Genomic DNA, 19,914 nt, shown 5'->3' on the forward strand with positions numbered 1-19,914 from the left:
GACTAAATTACTACGGTGAGCTGGGCCCAAAGACAGATGGATCAATTGTCCCCCTTCCCGGCTTGGGGAGGAGTCTCCATCCGGAAGGGTCCCCACCCGCAGCTTCGGGAACCGGGAGTGGCCATAGCTCTATGAAGTCCAGGAGATCTCTGTGTGCGGGGAAGGGGTGGGGAGCAGAGGCCTGAGTGCCCCTTGTCTTGGGGCGCCCCAGTAGGGTGGGGTGTCAACCCGGGCTGGATTCTCCCAGCGCGGTTCTGGCTGGTTCACTGGCCTTGGAGGAGGTAGTTGGGACCCCTAGACAACCTTCTCTCTGGTCCAGGAGAGGAGAGACCAACTGGGGAAGTGATGTCTAGAATGGCTGCAAAACTGGTGTGTGTGTGCGTGTGTGTGTTGGGGAGCGCGCGCGGGGTGGGGTGGCAAGCGAGGCACCAGTGTGCGGTAAAAGTTCCTGAGCTCCGCATGCAGAGCACACGTGTAGGAGCGTGGGGTTAGACCCAGGGAGATAGGGCTGGCCTACAAGGACGTCTTTGGGTTCCGTAGTGCTTTTGGGGAGACGTTCAGATCGGCTCCCCACGAGGAATACATCAGCTTGCAGAGAGTGGTGCTCTCTCTTCCAGACCTGGACCACCACGCCTGGGTTTTTCTACTGCCCTGCCCCCACGCCTCCAGGATGACTCCAGCACCCGGGCCTCAGTGTCCCCCTAGCCTCGCACAGGCTTCCGAAACCTCATGGCCCTGGGGGTCCAGTGCGGGGGCAGTGGCACTTGGAGAACGCAAGCCTTCCCCTAGCCAGGATAAGATAGGGCATGGAGAGGAGGGGGCGGGAGGCTTCGTTGGTTTGAGCGTGGACACTGGCCGGGGGATCGAGTCGGTTTCCGGCCAAGGCAGCAGGCTGGTCCCAGGAAGGGCGGGCAGTTGAGCCGAGGGAGCCAGCGGTGGAGCTCACCCCTAGGCCAGTGTTCTGGGGCGCCAGCGCCACTCCGGTGTTGCTTCCATCACCGCCGAGTCGCTACCGCCGCTGCTGCAGAGTGTGGCTGCTCCGCCGCGCTCCCGCGCTCCGCGCCGCCTGCCGCCAGGGAGCCGGGGCGCTGAGCCCCGAGCAGAGGAGAGGGGCGAGGCGCGAGAGCCTAGGCGAGGGAGCCGCGAAGGGGGAGGGAGCGGGCGGCGGAGGGAGGAGCAGGGAGAGAGGGAGTAGGGAGGGGAAGAGAGAGAGAGAGAGAGAGAGGGAGAGAGAGAGAGAGTGAGGGAGAGCGGAGATCGAGAGCAAAGAGCGAGAGCGAGGGAGAGGAGAGGAGAGGAGAGGAAGAGAGGGAGGGAGGAAAGACACACGCAAGCATAGGCACCCCGGCACTGGAATTCCATTAGAAAAAAGTGAGCCGAGCAAGGGATAGCGGGAGAAGATTTTTTTTTGAATCTTTTTCTTCGTCTTGGTGCCAAAGAAGCGACTCTGGTCTCCCGTCCTAGAAGCTCCTACTGGATTGCTCCCATTCCGTCGGTGGATTTCTTTCCTATTTGCATTTATTCTGACCCCCTCCCTCGCTGCTTTCTTCCAGCCCTTCACTTTCAGATCGCCTCGCCCCCCACCTCTCCAGTCCCCTCCTGGGAAGTGCAGGGGAATTGGACCCACGGGGACTCACGCCTTCCCGGACGCGCGAGCGAAGGGCAGGGCTGACCTCAGGACCAGGCTGTTGGCTTAGAAGGCAGCCAGACACATAGCTACGTGTGTTTGATTTCAGTGGCAAGGGGGAGGACGTCGAGAGGCAGCCCACCGCCCGCCTCCCACCCCTCCCCCTCCAGCCAGCAGCGAGAATCCCAGGACTCGGGATCTTCAACCGGCGGCCGCCCGGCGGGATCTCCGCATTGGATTTGGGGGTCGTTATCATTGCTTGGCTGTTATTATTACCGTTGTTATTTTATTTTTTATTTTTTTTAAACCTAAGGGAGAAAGACACATACACACAAAACTGTGGGATTTATTTAACATGATCTTGGCAAACGCCTTCTGCCTCTTCCTCTTTTTAGGTGAGTACCTGCAGGTGGCGAGTCTGGGGGCCACAAGGGGCTGCGCGCGTTCAGTCGCCCACTGGAGGCTGGGCATGCGGGGGTGCGGTTGGGGGCTGCGAGCAGGGCGCCGCGGGAGACACCGGGAGAGCGCGCCGAGCTGGGAGCCGGGGCCTGGGGCTCCGGGGAGACTGTGGAGGAGGGAGCTGTGCAGCGGCTAGCTGGGGCGCCGAGGACTGAGAAGGAGACTTCCAACATTCAAACCATCTCCGCACGCACTCCCGCGCCGCGCGCGCACACACACACCGACACACACTCTTACTTGCAGGCCGTGATAGCGCTCATTTCCCTCAAAATAATGGGTTCAATTTGCAACAACTTAGGAAGGAAAAAAAATGCAACTCTTGGTGTGAAAGATAGGAGGGAGGGAGAGAGGCTGGCGGGGAGCTATCAAGTCTGCCCCCTCTTCTCTGGAAGGCTCTCGAGTCGGTGGGTTTCGGCAGGAGGTCCTGGTTTGGACGTTTGCGGGAGTCCTTGTAGTCACCTCCTACATATACTCTCCACTCTCCATAGCACTTTGCAAGTTTCTTCTTACCCACTGCCTCCCTTTTCAAGCTAGATGGGTAGGTGGAGCTCAGGCTTGCAAATTCGTGTTCAAGGCCTTCAGAGCAACAACCCAGGGGCCTAGGGCTAGTGGTATGGGAAAGAGGAGGCCAAAGTTTGCTCCTTGGAAAAAAGAAGACAGTGTGGGGAATGCAGGAAAAGGTGTGTGTGTGTGTGGGGGGGCAGATCTTAACAAAGACCACTTACTGCTCATCCAGTAAGCCTCCTCCCTCCCTCTGTGACAGGGAGGAGTGTCTGCCCAGTGGTTCTGAGCTCCAGCCTCACCTCCCCCTCCCCTTATACTTTGTAAAATCTCAGCTGCTTGAGAAGCAAGGTCTAGGGATAGATAGTGATTTCCTCTCGAACAGGTAAAGAAAAGATGTTTGCAAGGCTGTGTGTGGACCCAGGGTCCCCAGGCAAGGTTACCGTTAGGGAATTCTGGAAAGTGTGTGTGTGTGTGTGTGTGTGTGTGTGTGTGTGACATCAGCTTACAGTACAGGTACTGTTCTGCTTACTGGCAGTTCAGAGTGAGCTGGCTACCAAGCAGGGATCAAGAGATCACCTTTACATTCAGCAGAAAAGGGCTCTGGATAGCCTAGACAGGGAGGTAGACTTTGCTTATGGAAGATGTGCATGGTCTAAGAAGTGCCCTCCAGGTTGGCCCTGTGGATCTGTAGCCAGGGAGAGTCAATATTGGCTATATCTTGGGCCCTTTGCCTGCTCATAGACTTTCTACCTCCCAGCTGTGCATTCCCAGGGGACACAGCCCTGCCCTGGGGTGTGGCCTTCACCATACTTGCTTTTTCCACGTGTCAGTAACCCTGTGGGTAGGAGGGATAGGGTAGGAGGGTAGAAGATGCTCTGGGCTCACTTTCATCCTGCAGCCCTTTCCGGGAGCCTTGGGGACGTGAACTCTCATTCTGCATGAACTGTTACAAAATTTGACCTTTTCTTCATTAATGGTCTAAAACACAGCTTTCTAGGGTCTTAGAATGATCAGAGCCAAGAAGAAAACATTGCATTTCAGGTAAAAACCAGCCAGATTGCCTGCTGTTGAGTCACACCCCTCGTTCATAAAGAATGCATGCTTCCAGTGGGTCCCCTCTGAGGGGCAGTGGTATATGAACACAGTCCCCTCCAGTATCAGACCCCAAGTTGCACACTGAGTGTTCCTAGCTGAGGAGTCAGTTCTCCTCAGAGGTGGCAATGGGCATCCTGCCTGGAATGGTTGTATACATATATGTGCACGTATGTGTGTAGAGTATGAGCAGAGAGCAGAGATGTCTGCCACTGCCTGCTCCCCAGGGCCTGAGATGGAAAGTGGAGGAGAGGGTTGCCTGACACTTCCTTGAGTTATGACCCTTCAGTTCTCTATCCCTTGAGAAGTCCCTCTCCAAAGCTGGGCAAAGAGCTCAAGGGAATGACAGGCTGGGGGATTCTGAAAAGCTCTGATGGGGTGGGATGAGCAGTGTGAAGGAAACTTAAATCCAGAAGCCTTTTTCTGGCTATGTAGTTGGGAACCACTTGGAGAGTCTGTTTAGCGTGGTGGTTCCTTAGCAGTTTGGGATTTCAGTCTCAAGTCAGCAGTTTGGCTGGGGCCTTGGTGCAGACTGCCCCTCCCCACTCAGAAGCCTTTCCCAAAGGTTCTGAGGGAGATCTAGTGTCAAAGGACTGCGGTGGAGAGAAGGGGCTGTTTAGCCCAGCCATCCAGATATCCAGTGTTGGCATAGGATGCAGTGGAGAGAGGCAACAGTGAGCAGAGCACCAAGCACCCAGTGGTATTCTATCACACATCCTGGCTGTGGAGGGGGCTGTAGATACAGGAGGGCAATCTGGATCTCTGTGTTCCCCTCCCCGACACCCCTGGAACTGGTCCACACTGTCTCTTCTTGATAATTCCAGGTTTTCTTCCTCCAGGCCACGAAGGTTCTTCTGATTCGTGGCTAGCCTCTCCAGGTTACTGGGATTTCCTTCTCTGGTTGGGCTTGGTTGCTTCTGGGAGTTTTGAAGCTGAGTCTCAGAGACAGGGACAGTTGTTGAAAGGATGTCTTGGTCCTCTGTAGAACATATCCTTACCCTTCATGAACATCAGTTGACAGGATGAGGAAGCCCTGGAGACTGGCATGGGAGCCAACAGAGGCTTGTGTTAAGGCTATTAAGGGAGCTTTTGGCTCCAGCAGCAGGGCAGGCCAAGACTGACTTTAAACTTGTGTTAATTCTGAGCCTGTGGAAGACCCAGTGTGCCAGCGTGTCCCATTCTGAGCCCCCGTGTCCCATTCTTCGTTCCTCTTGGACAGTTAAACCTTTAGCTCCATCGGGTGGAAGGTGAAGTCCTAGGGAACCCTGGGACAAAGTCAGAGAGAATGCAGAGCTGGCTGGCTGACTGAGAGCAGCTGACAGGTGCAAGTTGTGGGCGTGGTAGTTCAGCTGTTCCTGGGTGGCCCAGAGGCACTAGAGGGATGCAGGAATCTGCTGAAGCCTTGAAAGAAAGCTGCTACCTCAGCTGTTGTAGAGGACACATCTCAGGCTAGTGCCTGGGCAGACCTTGTTTTCAGCAACGCCCACTTTGTACAGGTTTCTACCACTGGGTCTTGTTTCCGTATGGTCACATCCTCCCGCTCTTTCTGTTCTGGGGCAGGGGTATGGTCAGCGAGAGAAGAAGTTTTCCTTTGCTGTAATTGGAGCCTCCTCCATCGGGAGTCCGACTCCCTTTCATCTCCTTTGCCATTTCCTACTGGGAATGATTCCCTCACAACTGCCCCCCCTCCCCAAGCTCTAGGGAGTGACAGGCTTGCTGTGTGCAGCTCTACCTGTAGGTGTCGCTGTCTCCCTTCAGTAGCTCCCCCATGAGCAGGGCCTCCTAGGGAGAAGGCCTGAGCATGGCAGCTCTGGATGAGGATGGGGCAGGGGGATTCTGCAGTATTCTGAGAAAGGGATGACTGGCCTAGAATTTTATTCTTGTTTTGGGGTGAGAGGGAGTGGAGGAAGCCTCTCAAATTATTCTTTGGATCTTGCAGAAGGCAGTCTTTGCTCTGGCAGAGATAGGTGGCTTTTTGAGGGGCAGGGTCTGGAGTTGGGGCTTTAGGAAGGACAGGGAGACGGGAAGATGTCGTCCTATGTGGAAGAAACCATTTTGGAAGCTTGGCTTTGAAAGGATCTGGCCAGCTTCTGTCTGCCCTTCATGTCCAGTCCTCAGCCCCTCCCTTCTGGACACTGTGGGAGGTAGATAAGAAGGGGGGTAGGCCTAAGTCATACTCAGGCTAGAAGGCAAGGCCTGAAGGAGAATTCTTTCCTTTCTATAGTTGATTTATTATTTTGCTTTTGGAAGGAAGAAAAAAAAAGATAGGCAGGGATTTCAGAATAGTGTATGAGGGGGAGAGAAAGAGAGAGAAAAAAGGAGAGAGAGAAAGAGAGAGAGAGAGAAAGAGAGAGAGAGAGAGAGAGAGAGAGAGAGAGAGAGAGAGAGAGAGAGAGAGAGAGAGATATCATGAAAAGGTCTGTTGAGAACAGAATCCTTGGGAGACAGGAAGCAGGAGATGATGGGAGGTGGAGATGGGAGAGGCCATGATGGGGAATGAGCAAGGGGAGTGGGTTTGCTCCTGTGCTCCCGAGAAACTTGGCTGTGCAGACGCTTTGTCGGGCCTCTGTCTGGTGTGAAGTTGGCAGATCCGGAAAGGCAAGGCCTGAAAGGGGTCTCTGCTTCTCTCTCCTGGGCCTCCTGGATTGAGTTAGGCTCATTTCTGGTTGTCTTCTAAAGGCCTAATGATATAGAATGATGAGACTGAGGGCTGAAGGGGGATTTCTGCTTCTCTGCGTGTGACCTTGAGTTACCTCCCTTCGTTGGACCCGAGCTTCCCTGGAATATGATGTTGATTGAGTTCTGCCTAAGGTCCAGACAGGCTCTGAGGGTTAACTGGCTTTTTGGAGCCTTCAAACCAATACCTTGGATGGAGCAGAGGTTTCAATGGGGGCTGGGGCAAGATCCCTCTGCATAACCCTTGCCACTCCGTGTTGAGGCCATGCCATTTGTCTGGACTATTAGCATCTTAGGCTATCAGCAGTTTCAGTGAAGGCCTTCCTGGATTTATCATGCTGTGCTCCACTGCCTAGGATTGTGCTCAAGAGGAAATGAATGTGAACCATGGTTGTAGGGGAGCATGGCTGACGAGGCTGGGTCTGCATTGACCTTGGTCTTGGTGTACTTTGGTATAAAGAGGGTGAGATGTTGTTCAAACCTTAGGCCTACATGGTGGTCAGAGACTGTGGTGGCCCTCATTCACGCTTGTCTTCCCTCCCCACTACCCAGACGAAACCCTCCGCTCTTTGGCCAGCCCTTCCTCCCTGCAGGGCTCTGAGCTCCACGGCTGGCGCCCCCAAGTGGACTGTGTCCGGGCCAATGAGCTGTGTGCGGCTGAATCCAACTGCAGCTCCAGGTACCGCACCCTTCGGCAGTGCCTGGCAGGCCGAGATCGCAATACCATGCTGGCCAATAAGGAGTGCCAGGCGGCCCTGGAGGTCTTGCAGGAAAGCCCATTGTATGACTGTCGCTGCAAGCGGGGCATGAAGAAGGAGCTGCAGTGTCTGCAGATCTACTGGAGCATCCATCTGGGGCTGACAGAGGGTAAGCCTGGGTGGGCTCCAAGGAAGGGTGGTGATGGGGAAGGGGATGGATCTGGCCAGGGATTCAGAAGGAAGGAAGAACTTGGTAAAAGGGTAACCTGATTTGTTCTCTATTTTGAATCCGGAGAAAGTAGCTACCCCTCCTAGGAGAGGTGATGGAGAAAGGGAGATGACAAGGATGGAGGATGAGCTGGATGACGGGATGCAAGCTAGGGCAGCACAAGACTGTGCCCACTAGAGGAAAGACACACAAGGCACACACATAAGCAAGAACAGGAGGTATCAGCCCTTGCCACTCTGATGCCCCATTCTCTGGAGCGGAGCCCAGAGTCAAGTCTTTCTTCCATCCTGTGGTCTCTGGGCTCAATGGCTGACCTAGGCACTTTATACAGAGCTTAGGATCTCAAGATTGGACATGAGCAACAGGTTCTATGACTCTAGGCAAGTTCTCTTGAAGGCTGCCCAAGGCAGAACCTGAGAGCCCCTACCCCAGTGAGACCTCTTTAATATTCCTTCAGTCCAGACAGGGGCTTGAGATTTGCCTAGACTTCAGGATGATTGGTCAGCTTGGCAAGATATTCACTTACTAGTTCAGCAAATACGCATTGAGAGTGCACTGCTGCTGTGCGTTACTAGAGTAGTCTAGGTGTAGCCTTTGCCTTCATGGAACTTAAAGCCTGGGGGAGGGGTTCGGTAAGTAAGGTGGTGCTTGCCCTTTGAAGACATAAGGTGTTATGATGGTGAGGCTCAGGGCATAGTAGGGACACCTCAGAGGAACATCTAAGCCCTTGTTAAAAAGTCTAAAGAGCCTTTCTGGGTTGGGGCAGGGGAGATGCTGTCTCCAGGCTGGGATGGCATCACACTACCCAGGGGAAGGACACACTAAGAGTGGGCAGATGAAGGGAGAGACATGCCAGGGTCAGGTCTGCGAGTTGAATCTTCATGAAGAACTATAAGTAACTGGACAATCTAGAGCATGGATTGGAAGGGTTGGAGGCTGGGGACTAGTAGGAAGGAGATCTGGTGGGTAGTAGGAAGCCTGAATGGTTTTAATTCAGATTTCAAGGGATTGGATCAGATTGATGCTTCAGGAGAGTCTCCGTGTAGTTCTGGGCTAACAGTCAGTTGTAGGGATTGTGACCCCCAAACAGGAATAATGGTGGCAGGAACGGGACAGGGCCACCAAGGGGAAGATGGATCTAAGTGCTTCTCAACAAGGTAGAATCAACAGGTGTTGACATCTACTGCCTACGAGACAGGAAAGGAGAGAGTGGCTAAGGAAGATAACCCAACTCCCAATGCCTGCAAAATAGAAGGTGGCTGGGTGCTTGATGTTTCTCTGGGGCTCCATACCTGTCCTTGGCCAAGCCCTGCAGACATGCAAGCAGGGACCTCAGGGGAGGAGATGGTTCTAGAGAGATTGAGGGGTGTCCATCAGCCCATGTGTGGAAGCTGGAGCTAAGACAGTGGGTACAGTCACAGAGCAATGGGCTGCGGAAGTGCCCCTGGACCACTGTCATTAAAGGACAGGCCGGAGAAGGGAATGTACAGAGGAGGCTCTGGAAGGGAACTGATAAGACCATCAAGGAAACATAAAAGACTCTTAGCAACAACTCACATACTTCAGGTCAAGCAGGAGAAAGACTGAGGAGAAATCCCTGCTGCCACTTGGGTAAGCCTCCTAGGTGGCTTCTAGGGGCAGGGCCCTGGTTAGGGAAAGAATGGGAGCAGGGGATTGGACATAATGAACATGGATAACTTTTCCTAGAATGTTTTGGTAAAGAGGACAGAAGGATATCCTATTTTCTCTTTTAAAGATGTCTAAACCCCAAAGGAGGATGGATGGAGAGGCTAGGGAATGACGACAGGAAGGTTCGCTGTACATTTGTGTCTCTGGGATGAAGGACAGGGGCAGGGTCCAGGGACAGAGCTGGGCCACTAACCTAAGATGAGAGTTTCCTTGCAGAGTACTGGATGGGAAGGGTGAAAGGAGGGAGTAGAGTCTGAGAGAGGGTTTTCCAGCAGTCACCTAGACGGCCCAGAAATGCTCTGAGCATATGAATAGGAAGTGTGTGCATTTAGTAATGGTATTACTGCCATCAAGATCAGAGTAGTTCTGTGGCTTTAGGCGGCCACTTCTCCCTAGCAACTCCATTTTGAGAGCTAAAAGCACCGTGGAAGGTAAAGCTATCCTAACACACGTGTGCTTCTCCATACGTGACACTAGGACCCTGCCCCATGAGTGTCCCAAACCCCGCCCCCCGCCCCTGCTTCTGGAAATAGATACTTCTGTCTGCCTTTTTGTTTCCATTTTCAGAGCTTTTAAGAAGTATCTATTTATTATTATTTTTAATTACGTGCAGGTGTGTATGTCTGCATACGGTCATGAGCACATGAGTACAGGTGCCCATGGAAGCCAGATTCTCTGGAGTTAAAGGAGTTTCAGACGGTTGTGAGGTGGCTGGGAACTGAACTTAGGTCTTCAGCCAGCTAGCAGAGGTGGGCTAGCTTGGGCTGCATAGCTGGAGACAGGGCAGGGGATAGAAGAGTTGATGAGAGGTGCCCCGGGCTGATTGGCTTTCTCAGTAGGAACACCTTGGTAGCTTCCTTTGGCATTGTTCAGGACAACCTGTGATCAGAAGCAGGGGTGATGAGGCTTTTCTCCGTGGTGGCAGCAGTGAACGCAGGACCTGTGTATTTGGTTGTCACTACCATGTGATCTTCAAGGTCTCTTTGGACTTGGCATACCTCACTGTACCTCTCTCTCTGTTTCCATATCTTGAGATGATTTTTTGAGTTAATTCTCTCAATAACCACCTGTTAACGCTACTTACTGTATGCCCCATGCAGTAGTGGCCCCACAGACACTATAGCACCTATGCTCTCCAGTGAGGGTTCCAGAAGTACATCTTGTTTTGCCCCTTTCTACAGAAGCATGCCTCTTCTCTCTAAGAGATTACTTCTCCTAGACCTCAGGGCTGGAGATTCTCCATGAGGAGAAGCCAGAAGTGATAAGGTCTACCTATGTGTTAGTTATTCATGGTAAGGATGAACCAGTTCTCTAGAGGAGGCTGTAGGTACCTTCTCCCTCCACATTAATAATACTTAGTAGCTGGGCTTGGTCTGGGGCCAAGGGAGGCAAGACCCATTGGGAGAGGAGAGGAGAGGAAAACAGAGGAGAGGAGAGGAGAGGAGAGGAGAGGAGAGGAGAGGAGAGGAGAGGAGAGGAGAGGAGAGGAGAGGAGGGGAGAGGAGGGGAGGGGAGAGGAGGGGAGAGGAGCGAGATGATTGGAGGGACCTACTTCCAATTCTTGGTTTCTCTCTAACCCTAAGGTGAATGGGACTTGCGCAGGTTTTTGCTTCCTCCACCCAAGGCCAGGACTTACACCAGTATAGTAAGAGCTGAGGTTGCCCTGAAGGAAGGGGAACCAGTGTATCAGGCATAATGGGCCCCTGAAGAGGTGGCTACTGAGTTTAGGGAGTCAAAACTGTAATACATTAACCTTGGTTGTAGGGGAAACTAAAGCACAGTGGTAGAATGGCTGACCAGGGCATACAGCAAGTTGGTGGCTGAATGCAGGGGCCTTGCACTATATCAAGGTTTCTTTCAGTTGTGCTGAAGGTGATCATGGCCAAGACAGTGGTATGGGGGTCTCTTTTCCCCATGTCATTACAATGGTGTATGGCCATGGTGGCTATCACCAATGACTGCTCCAAAGGTGACTCTGAAGTTCAGGGCCCTTAATCTTTAGGCCATGAAGAGCAAAGGCCCGCCCCAGTAGACATGTCCCAGGATCTGCATCCTGGATCTGGCTTCAGTGGCCGAGGCCTGACGTTTCCTGGTTCACCCAGCTGCAGGAGCAGACCAATTACATGACAGTGGGTTTAGAGAGGACGAACCCCTGGTTAGACAATGGTAGTGGGCCGCCCTACAACCAGACACATGGCTGTGCTTCCTGTAGTCGTGCAAGGTGGTGTGCAAGGTGATGAACAGTGCTAGGGAACAGTCCAGGGGCAGCAGAGCTCTGACCACAAGGTCTATTGAAGAGCCACACAATATTTTGGAGAGTGGCATAAAGTGAGAGAACACTGTGCTTTAGGGCCGCCACCCTGGGTTTAAAGCCAGGCTCTGCTGCTTACCAGGTGATGAAACTAAATCACTTGGGAGCAAGGGACTTATTCTGTGCTCCTTGCTCTTTGTCAGCACAACAGGTGAGCAATAGTGCCTAGCTCGCAGGGTGGCAAGGAAGAGAGTAAGTTAAGGTGTCTGAAGTATGTTTGGTGTGCAGAAAGTGCAGCACAACTTTATTCTTTTCTCCTTACAACAACTCCCAAGCTCTTAGATTGTTTGGCTTTAATAGAAGGCAGTGCCTAGGGGCGCCACCCCAGGACTCTCCTAGGGGAGAGTAAGTTAAGCCTCAGTGGGTACAATGGAGGGCACTCAGACCATGAGAGGCAATGGATCAAATTTCAATTCTACTGGGGCACATACTGTGTATGCTGGGTGCTGCCTGGCACACAACATTTTCCATGAGGCCAATGCAGGCTAGAATTCCTCTTACCAGGAGGGAGCAAGCTTCTTCCCTGAGCTTTGGGTGTCTGTGGTCAAGGTTGCAGCTACCTTCTGTCTTGAGGAAAGTTCTTAGCAGCTCTGCAGCCTTCCAGAGCTAGCTGGATCTCCAGTCCTGGTGCTCTGTGGCCTCTTGAGTTAGATGAAGGAACTCTCTTGCAGAGGTAGTCTTTGTTCCCTCTGGTAGGGACCTCCTGCATAGATACTGCTCACTCAGGCTCTCTGTAGGCAAGGGTGCCTGCCTGTGGCGCCAGGCCCTGCCGGATAGGAAATCAATGTGTGAGGCTGTGGGTCACCCCCTGTCTGCCCCTCCCCGACACCACACACACAGTCTGAGTGAGTTTGCATTGATTTCTCCTCACTGGTCAGGTCTCCTGAGGGTTTTTCCCTTTCTTGCAAGGTGTTTGCAGAGGGCATGGGATTCTTGATAATGTGGTGGGGGTCTCCTGGGCATCTTGAGCCATTTATTTCCTGCCATTCACTTGCTTTCCTACTACAAGCCTCCACTGTCCTCTGAAGCTCTGAGGAGGCACACGAGCTAACAGGTAGAGGAGAGGTTAGAAACGTGTGTGTTAGAGACTAGACAGAGAGGAGCATGGGGTCAGACCCTTTACCTAGTGACATTTAATGTTCCCAGCTAGACTCTCTCTGACATGATGTGAGGCAAAGGGGAAATTCTGAATGTGGATCCCCAGGAGATCAGTTTAGTCCTGGGTCTGCCACACGAAGCCGTGGGACACCTCCACCCCCAGGTAAACATTGCTGAACTACCCCAGAGCCCTCTCTTGTGAAACAAGGGAAATTGAACTAAAAAAAAAAAAATCTTAGTAAGACCCCTGTCTCCAGATTCTGTGATGCGTACTTGACCTTCTGAGGGCTATTGCTCTTCCTGGACTCCTTTAAAGAGGGTTGGTCCTGCAGGGAGGTCACATGGCAGGCCGTCATACCTGCTCTAGTTGGTGAGAGGTAACTTGTCTGTGCAAAATGAACCCTCACCTCTAACTTGCCAGCATAGTGTTTTCCACCTTGGCAAGGGCTGCCCTCGTTCACAGCCTGAGGTGTGTTAATGAGACTTTCTTAGGTAGATAGAGTTGCTATCTGATGGGAGTGCTTTGCCTGAGGGAAGCCCGTGTCTCATGTCTACCTTTCTTCCAGGTGAGGAGTTCTACGAAGCTTCCCCCTATGAGCCTGTGACCTCGCGCCTCTCGGACATCTTCAGGCTCGCTTCAATCTTCTCAGGTAAGTGACCCTTGCTGGTGCGCTTTCCATTTCCTCTCACCCCTGGGGTGTGACTCATTCATCTCTTGGACTCAGGTGCTTTTCCTGGTCTTCTGTTGGCTCTTTTTGAGCTTTAGCTCCTGGCTTCTCGGAAGCCAGGTGGGCTTCGTCCTGCAGCGGTACCTGGAGCTAAGTAAGTGTTTGCCTGGTTCCTTGGTGGTCATGGATAGGTCTTGAATCTGAAACCCAGTTCTGTTCTGGTGGTTTGTTGGCTGTCTCACCCCTGCTTCGGTTTCTGCTTTTCTGGCCCCTCAGTTTGGCACTTTCTTAGGCTATGTTGCTCACCATCCTCTTTGTACCTCAGTTTCCCCCTCTGTGAGGTGAGGAAGCCCCCATATGCTTGGGTTAGCAGTGAGTCAGCAGACTGTAAAGCACATGGCAGGTGGAAGGACTCTGTGTTCTGGAAATACTGGTTGTGTTTATTGGTATAGATTTAAGGTGTTTCATCTTAAGCATTCAAATCCGAAATGCTCTAAAATTTAAAGTGTGTTGAGTGCTGAGACAGTGCCACAGGGCAAACTCTGCAACTGACCTGATGTGATGGGATATAGTGAAAAGGGAGGTGTATTGAAGTTATAATGTAAGAGTCCCTTCAGGTTATGTGTATCAAGTATGCACGAAAACAGTATCATTTTGTGTTTGGGTCCCATCTTTGTGAAGTCTCATTATGTATATGCAAATATCCCCAAACTGGTGACCATCTGAAATACTGAGCGCACCTGGTTCCTAGCAGCTCAGGTAAGGGATTCTCTGCTATCTTTGTGTCACCAGTATCCAGTCTGCTCTGGGTTTTCTTTCCATTGTGTGAGCCACCAGAAGTAGGAATCTCCGACTCCTGGGTGATTCCCTGGAGGAATGAGAAAGACCATGCTGTGCTCTCGAGTTACCTTCTTGGGTCTATGCTTAAGAATGAGAGGAAAGATTTAGCCAATAAAGCACTGGCTTTGCAAGCATGAAGACCCGTGTTTGATTCCCAGCCCCCATGTGAAACTGCTGAGCATGGATGGTTGTGCAAACTTCTAATCCCAGTGCTGGAAAGGTAGAGGCAGGAGGATCCCTGGGGTTCGCTGGCTCTGCCAGCCTAGCCTGTTTGGTGACCTCCAGTCCAGAAAGAGACCCTGTCCTACCCGTCCCCAGGAAGGTGGTATGATTTCTGAGGATGGTGTCTAATGTTATCCTCTGGCTTCTATATACCTGTGCATACATGAACACACAAACACACACTTGTACATATGATACAAATGACGATGCACACACATATAGATTAAAAATATTAGAAAAAAGAGCTATATGAGGTTTGTGACTTTTTCTTTTTGATATTCCCTCTGGCATTTGGGAGGCACTGGGGCTGGCATACTCCATCTTAGAACTGTACTCTCTGTGATTTTATATGTGTGTGTGTGTGTGTGTGATTGTGTGTGTTCAGCTCTTACAGGTCCTCTTACGGTTATCAGGTTATTTCTCTCTCTCTCTCTCTCTCCCTTTCTCTCTCTCTCTTGCTCGCTCTCTCTCTCTCTCTGTATGGTCAACTCTTACAGGCTGTGTGTGTATGTATGTTCAGCTCAGTTCTTACAGGTTATCTCTCTCCATCTCTCTCTCTGTCTGCCTTTCTGTCTATCTGTCTCTCTGTCTCTCTCTGTGTAATCAACTCTTACAGGCTCTCTCTCTCTCTCTCTCTCTATCTCTCTCTCTCTCTCTGTGTGTTCAGCTCAGTTCTTACAGGTTATCTCTCTCCATCTCTCTCTCTCTCTCTCTATGTCTGTCTTTCTGTCTCTCTCTGTCTCTCTGTCTCTCTATGTGTAATCAGCTCTTACAGGCTCTCTCTCTCTCTCTCTCTCTCTCTCTCTCTCTCTCTCTGTGTGTGTGTGTGTGTGTATGTTCAGCTCAGTACTTACAGGTTCTCTCTCTTTGTCTCTCTCTGTGTGTCTTTCTCTCTCTCTGTGTCTGTCTCTCTGCCTCTCTCTGTGTGGTCAGCTCTTACAGGCTGTGTATGTGTGATCATGTGTATGTGTTCAGCTCAGTTCTTACAGGTTCTCTCTCTGTCTCTTTCTGCGTATATGTTTCTGTCTCTCTGATCCCTCTTTCTCTCCCCATCTCCCCTCTCCCTGTGCTCTTGAAGACCCCAGTGGCTAGCCTAGAGTTTGTTCTCTGAGATGCTGAACACAAGAATCTGGGCTTCAGGCTTTGGAACCTTGTAAGGCTCTTGTTACTCTGAACTCTGGCTCTTAGTAGCAGCAATAGGGACATTTTGGCTTTGCCAGCATCTTCTTGTGCATTGTAGAATGTTTAGCATTGTCCCCAGAGTTGTCTGTGGATGCACTTATACACCCTTAAGGTGTGAAAAGCACAAATGTCTCCAGACACTGTCAAATGTTCCCTGTGGGGCAGAGCCATTGCTTGTTAAGAAGCACTGTTCCAAACTGTTAGGCAAGGTTTCATAGTCTCTAGAACAGTGCTTCTCAATTATCTTTATTTTTATCTCTCTGAGGAGGCAAGAATAATTCCTTCAGGTAGAGAAATTAAGTTTGTGTCACAGGGTTGAGTTTTGGATGACCATAAGCCACTTGGAATGTCCATTTATTGATGTTTCCTTCCACTGAAGATGCCTCCTTTAGATGATTCCAAGGGCAGTGTCTGTGTTCCTGGTGGGAGAGATCCTGGATTCTCAGAAAGGGAGGTCCCAGCAGGTGTGTTGGTTGAGTCCTATCACTAAACAAAATACTGATGTCACCAGCTCACAGAGGAAAGGTTCACTCCAGCTCACAGGTTCTGAGGTTTTAGATCACAACCGGTTCACTTGCTGCTGGGCACCCATTATAGTATGTTGGGATGCATGTGGCTGTGGCATGGAACCAAACTGCTCCCGTCATGCCAGGGAAATGACATAGGTGAGAGTCCCTCTGAGGACACACTAAGTGATCTAAAGACCTTCCACTAGATCCCACATCATAAAGTTTTTACTCCTTCTCATAATGCCAATCTGGGATCATGCCCTTCATATATGAGCAATTTGGGCTATTTAAGGTTGAAAACTATAGAGCTAGGCACAGTAGAACATGCCTTTAATCTTAACACTTAGAAGACAAAGGTAGAAAGAAGAGTTGCTAGTTTGAGGCCAGCCTGATCTACATAGTAGATTTAAGCACATTGTAGGCTAACAGAATAAGACCCATCTCAACAAAACAAAGCCAAGAAAACATTCAAGCTGTAGTAGCTAGAAAGTGGCTATCTGGACATTGCCTTGAGTCCTTGTGGTGGTGGGGGACAGTAGAAGTAATGGGGATCTTAAAGCTGGCCAGTTACATCACCCTGCCTTTAGTTCTCACTACTATAGGCTCCTATACTATCTATCAGTAGCTTTGGGCTTAGAGCAGGCTTCCTTCTGGCTCTGCCTGTGGGCGATAGTGACAACTGTCTTATAATTCCGCCCATCCTAGGTGACTGTATTATATGATTGACTGACTAATGCCCCTTCCAACTGAAATTCTGAGTCTCAGTTCCTCATTAGTTTGGACTATAAATCCTCCATGGATTGATCCTTCTGAGACTGTGCTCTGAGGCTCACCTGCAGGATGAGGACATTGTTGGCCTATGACTGCTGTAGTGGGAGCCTACTGGGGGTCTCAATGCATCCAACGTACCTACTACCCATTGGTCAGATGCCAGCTGATTTCTATAGTGTAAACAGGTGCTTTGGGGTTTGATCTGTGAATGCTGGAGGTCTATGGTCCTCACCTTCAATCTAGCTCCTATGGCTTCTTAGGATCAAACCCTAAGTTTCTTCTAGCAGACAAATTTTTATGTAATAGACACTTGGCACTCTGTGGGACAAGGCTGTTGACAACACAAATTGTGCAGCTTGCAGAACCAAAAGCTTGCTAATGGCTCTGCTGCTTAGCGATAGCTGAATCGTGTGAGGCTCTGGAACTCTGTGTTCCAGTCCACTGCCCACCATAAGGACCAGACATAGAGGGTGTGGTATCACATTTTAGTTTGGGTGTGACATGCTCCCTGTAGGGATGATGTGTTTGAAGCCTGGTGGTGCTTCTTTTGGGGGCGGAGGAGGGAGGTTACCTGGTGGAGGTAAGTTACTCTGAGTAGACCTTAAAACCTAGCCCTGCTTCTAGCCCCAGCTTCCAGATTCCTGACATGCTATGTGGAGCATGTTCCTTCAAGCTTCCATTTTCATAGACCAACCTACTCAAGCCCCCATACATTCCCTGCCATGATGGATTGTATCCCTTTAAACCACAAGCTAAAAGAAACCTGTCTTCCTTTGTGTGGCTTCTGTCAGGTATTTGGCCATGATGACAAGAAACTAATGCATGGTCCTGTTGACTCTTTCAGCAGACAGTGGATTGTGACACAGAGCTCTAGAGCCATATCCAGCCCAGTTATTCCCAAGCAGCAGGTGGCAAGATGCTGGCTCTGTAAGCTGCCATCCATTGACTTTCTCATTTGTCTCGTTAACACCCTTGAGGACAGTTCACTGAGACTAATCTTGAAGTTGTTTGAGGGAACAGACTCTCTGGAGAGGCAGCCACAGAGGGGAGGCCCTGGCTAAAAGACCCTACTCCATACTGGCCCTACTCCAAAAGACCAAGGAAGCCCTTATGGGGCATTCAGCAGAAGCAGAACCAGGAAGCCAGATGCTTGTGTGATGTGCCCCAAATCTCCCATAGGGCTTTGGACACACGGCTTCCCAGTTCCAGATCTGAGATTTTTTTCCCCTTTGAGGCACAAAGACATGAGTTTGAGCTCCCTCATATTTGTTCCACAAGCTTGGACCTCTGGTTGTCATAGGTCCCCGCCTGGCTCTCTTTGGATTGATGAGTGTTTGGACAGGGTGGCCTGAGATTCTGTACTGGAGCACTGGGTCCTTAGTGGGTGCTGCCCTGCATGATGACATGTAGTTGACAGGAAGTGGCTCCTCACTTCCACGTGTCTTTGGTTGACTGTGTGCAGTCCCTCTACCATTTTTCTGAGGCGTCTGTGTTGGGGAGTACCAGCTGTGGCTGACCCCCTCTTGGTTTACTACTACCAGCTGGGGCCTGTGGAAAGAGGGAGGCTCTTGTAGGTTAGGGGTCCTCTTGCCTTTATCTTTTTACCATTTCCTCTCTGAGGTTTGAGACTGTGTTTGTTATAGGGACCCCTGGGGCATGAACACTTCAATCTCTGTTAGGGTTCTTGGAAATTCCTTCTGGGAGTCAGTTGACAAGGAAGGCTGCCAAAATTCTTACAACATCCTCTGCGTGCCTGAGGTCTTGGGGAGGGCACAGCCTAATCCCTCCCCTCCTCTCTTCATAGTCTTACTCAACACTTCCTGCATTCAATGATGAACCAGCTAGTCCCTTCCCAAGACCAGCTAGTGGCAGTGTGGCTGTGACTGACCAATAGCAATAGGGATGTTGAAGCATCTAACATTGGAAGCCTTTACTAACATGAGAAGAGAGATTTTCATGAAGAAGTTGGGCTTGCTTTGTTCTTTGAATTCAAACTGTCCTTGAAAACATACACCAGAGCATTTGCAGAACTATCTGGCATAGGGTCCATGGGCATTGGGGGGTATGGGCCAATAGTCTTGGGAGCAAATCATATCTTGGTTTCAGAATGTGTTAATCAGTTTTCTATCCTCGAGACAAAAGACCTGAAGTAAACAGTTTGGAAAGAGGGAAAGTTTGTTTGGGCTCATAGTTTCAGTCCATGGTTGCTTGGTCCGGTTGCATTGGGCCTGTGGTAATCAGTAGCACACCATGGTTGAAGTGTGTCGTGGAGGGAAGCTCCTTGCCTGGTGACAGCTGGAAAGGACCTCAGTCCTAATACTCAGTCCCAGTACCCACTCTGTGGGCATGCTCTCTGGCCTGACCTCCTCCCTCTGGGCCCCATCATCTCAAGGTTCTATCAGCTCCACGAATCATCATTAACTGGAGACTCAACATTTGGGCTTTTGGAGGGCTTTTAACATGTCAGTCATAACAGACTGTGTGTTCCTGGGCTTTACCATGGCCCTTTTGCCCTGAGGCGGCTACATCTGTAAACTGAGCTTATGTTGTATACCTTCAGGAGTGGCAAAGAGGCTTAGTGAGAGTGGGTTAGGGGATGTCGCTTTACACCTGGAGACCAAGTTGGGCTTGTTAGTTGGTCATCTTCTCTCAGCTGAATTTGGGCAATGGAGGGGAGAGGCTGTCCAGACAGGATGCAAGGTGCTGAAATTGAGTGGTCATCTTGTCCCAGGCTTATGTGATCCCCTAAATGCAGCTGGGGAGGCAGGAGAGGGTAGAAAAGGTAGAGAAGAAAGCAAAATCTTTTAGGCAGAGAGTTTCTCTGAAAAAGATTCTAAGAAGATGACCTGGAGCTAGCAGGTGTGTGGGTCCAATGGAGGATGAAGGATGTGGCTGGGTATCAATGAACAAGGAGGACTGATTTGGGCAGACCTTTAAAGGTGTCTCTGATAGCTAAGGGGCCATGACTAAGGAACACAGAGAAGCGATAGGTAGATGGGTGCTATGTCATTAGCTTCTGCCTCTGCATTCTGGGTGAGATCCCTGGGGGAGTCTCCAGGGTCTACATCCCATAAAAGCATTGTTTAAGACATAAGTTCGAAGCATATTTATCAATTAACCACACTCTGTTTTCTGTAAAGAACTTTGTAGTTCTGAGAGAAGGGATGGACACAGACAGGGTTCAAGTTCCATTTTGAGCTTTGCCTAGCATCTCCTTAGGAATGTGCATGGGCCAGCAGAAATACCAATCTTCTAAGATAAGAACCAAATGAGATAACGTAGGTAAGCACTTTGCCTGGCATGTTGTGTGGAAATATGTTAGTTATTTAGAAATGATCC

The 19,914-nt window shown here is 50.7% G+C and overlaps 1 protein-coding gene across 3 annotated transcripts in view; it reads left to right on the top strand.

Moving 5' to 3' along the window:
- The first annotated feature begins 1,232 nt into the window (after nucleotides 1-1,232).
- The window catches only part of Gfra2 (GDNF family receptor alpha 2), a 91,704-nt gene continuing 73,022 nt past the window's right edge, over nucleotides 1,233-19,914 (top strand). Inside the window, exons 1-3 of one of the 3 annotated variants that reach the window (XM_031361129.1) lie at nucleotides 1,233-2,022; nucleotides 6,911-7,225; nucleotides 12,950-13,033. In XM_031361129.1, the coding sequence (XP_031216989.1) occupies nucleotides 1,983-2,022; nucleotides 6,911-7,225; nucleotides 12,950-13,033 (439 nt within the window). In that variant the 5' untranslated portion in view covers nucleotides 1,233-1,982. The remainder of the gene's footprint in view (nucleotides 2,023-6,910; nucleotides 7,226-12,949; nucleotides 13,034-19,914) is intronic. The other 2 variants (XM_031361130.1, XM_031361131.1) reach the window with 2 other exon arrangements.

The sequence above is a fragment of the Mastomys coucha genome, unplaced genomic scaffold (assembly GCF_008632895.1).
Source record: "Mastomys coucha isolate ucsf_1 unplaced genomic scaffold, UCSF_Mcou_1 pScaffold9, whole genome shotgun sequence".
Taxonomy (NCBI): domain Eukaryota; kingdom Metazoa; phylum Chordata; class Mammalia; order Rodentia; family Muridae; genus Mastomys; species Mastomys coucha.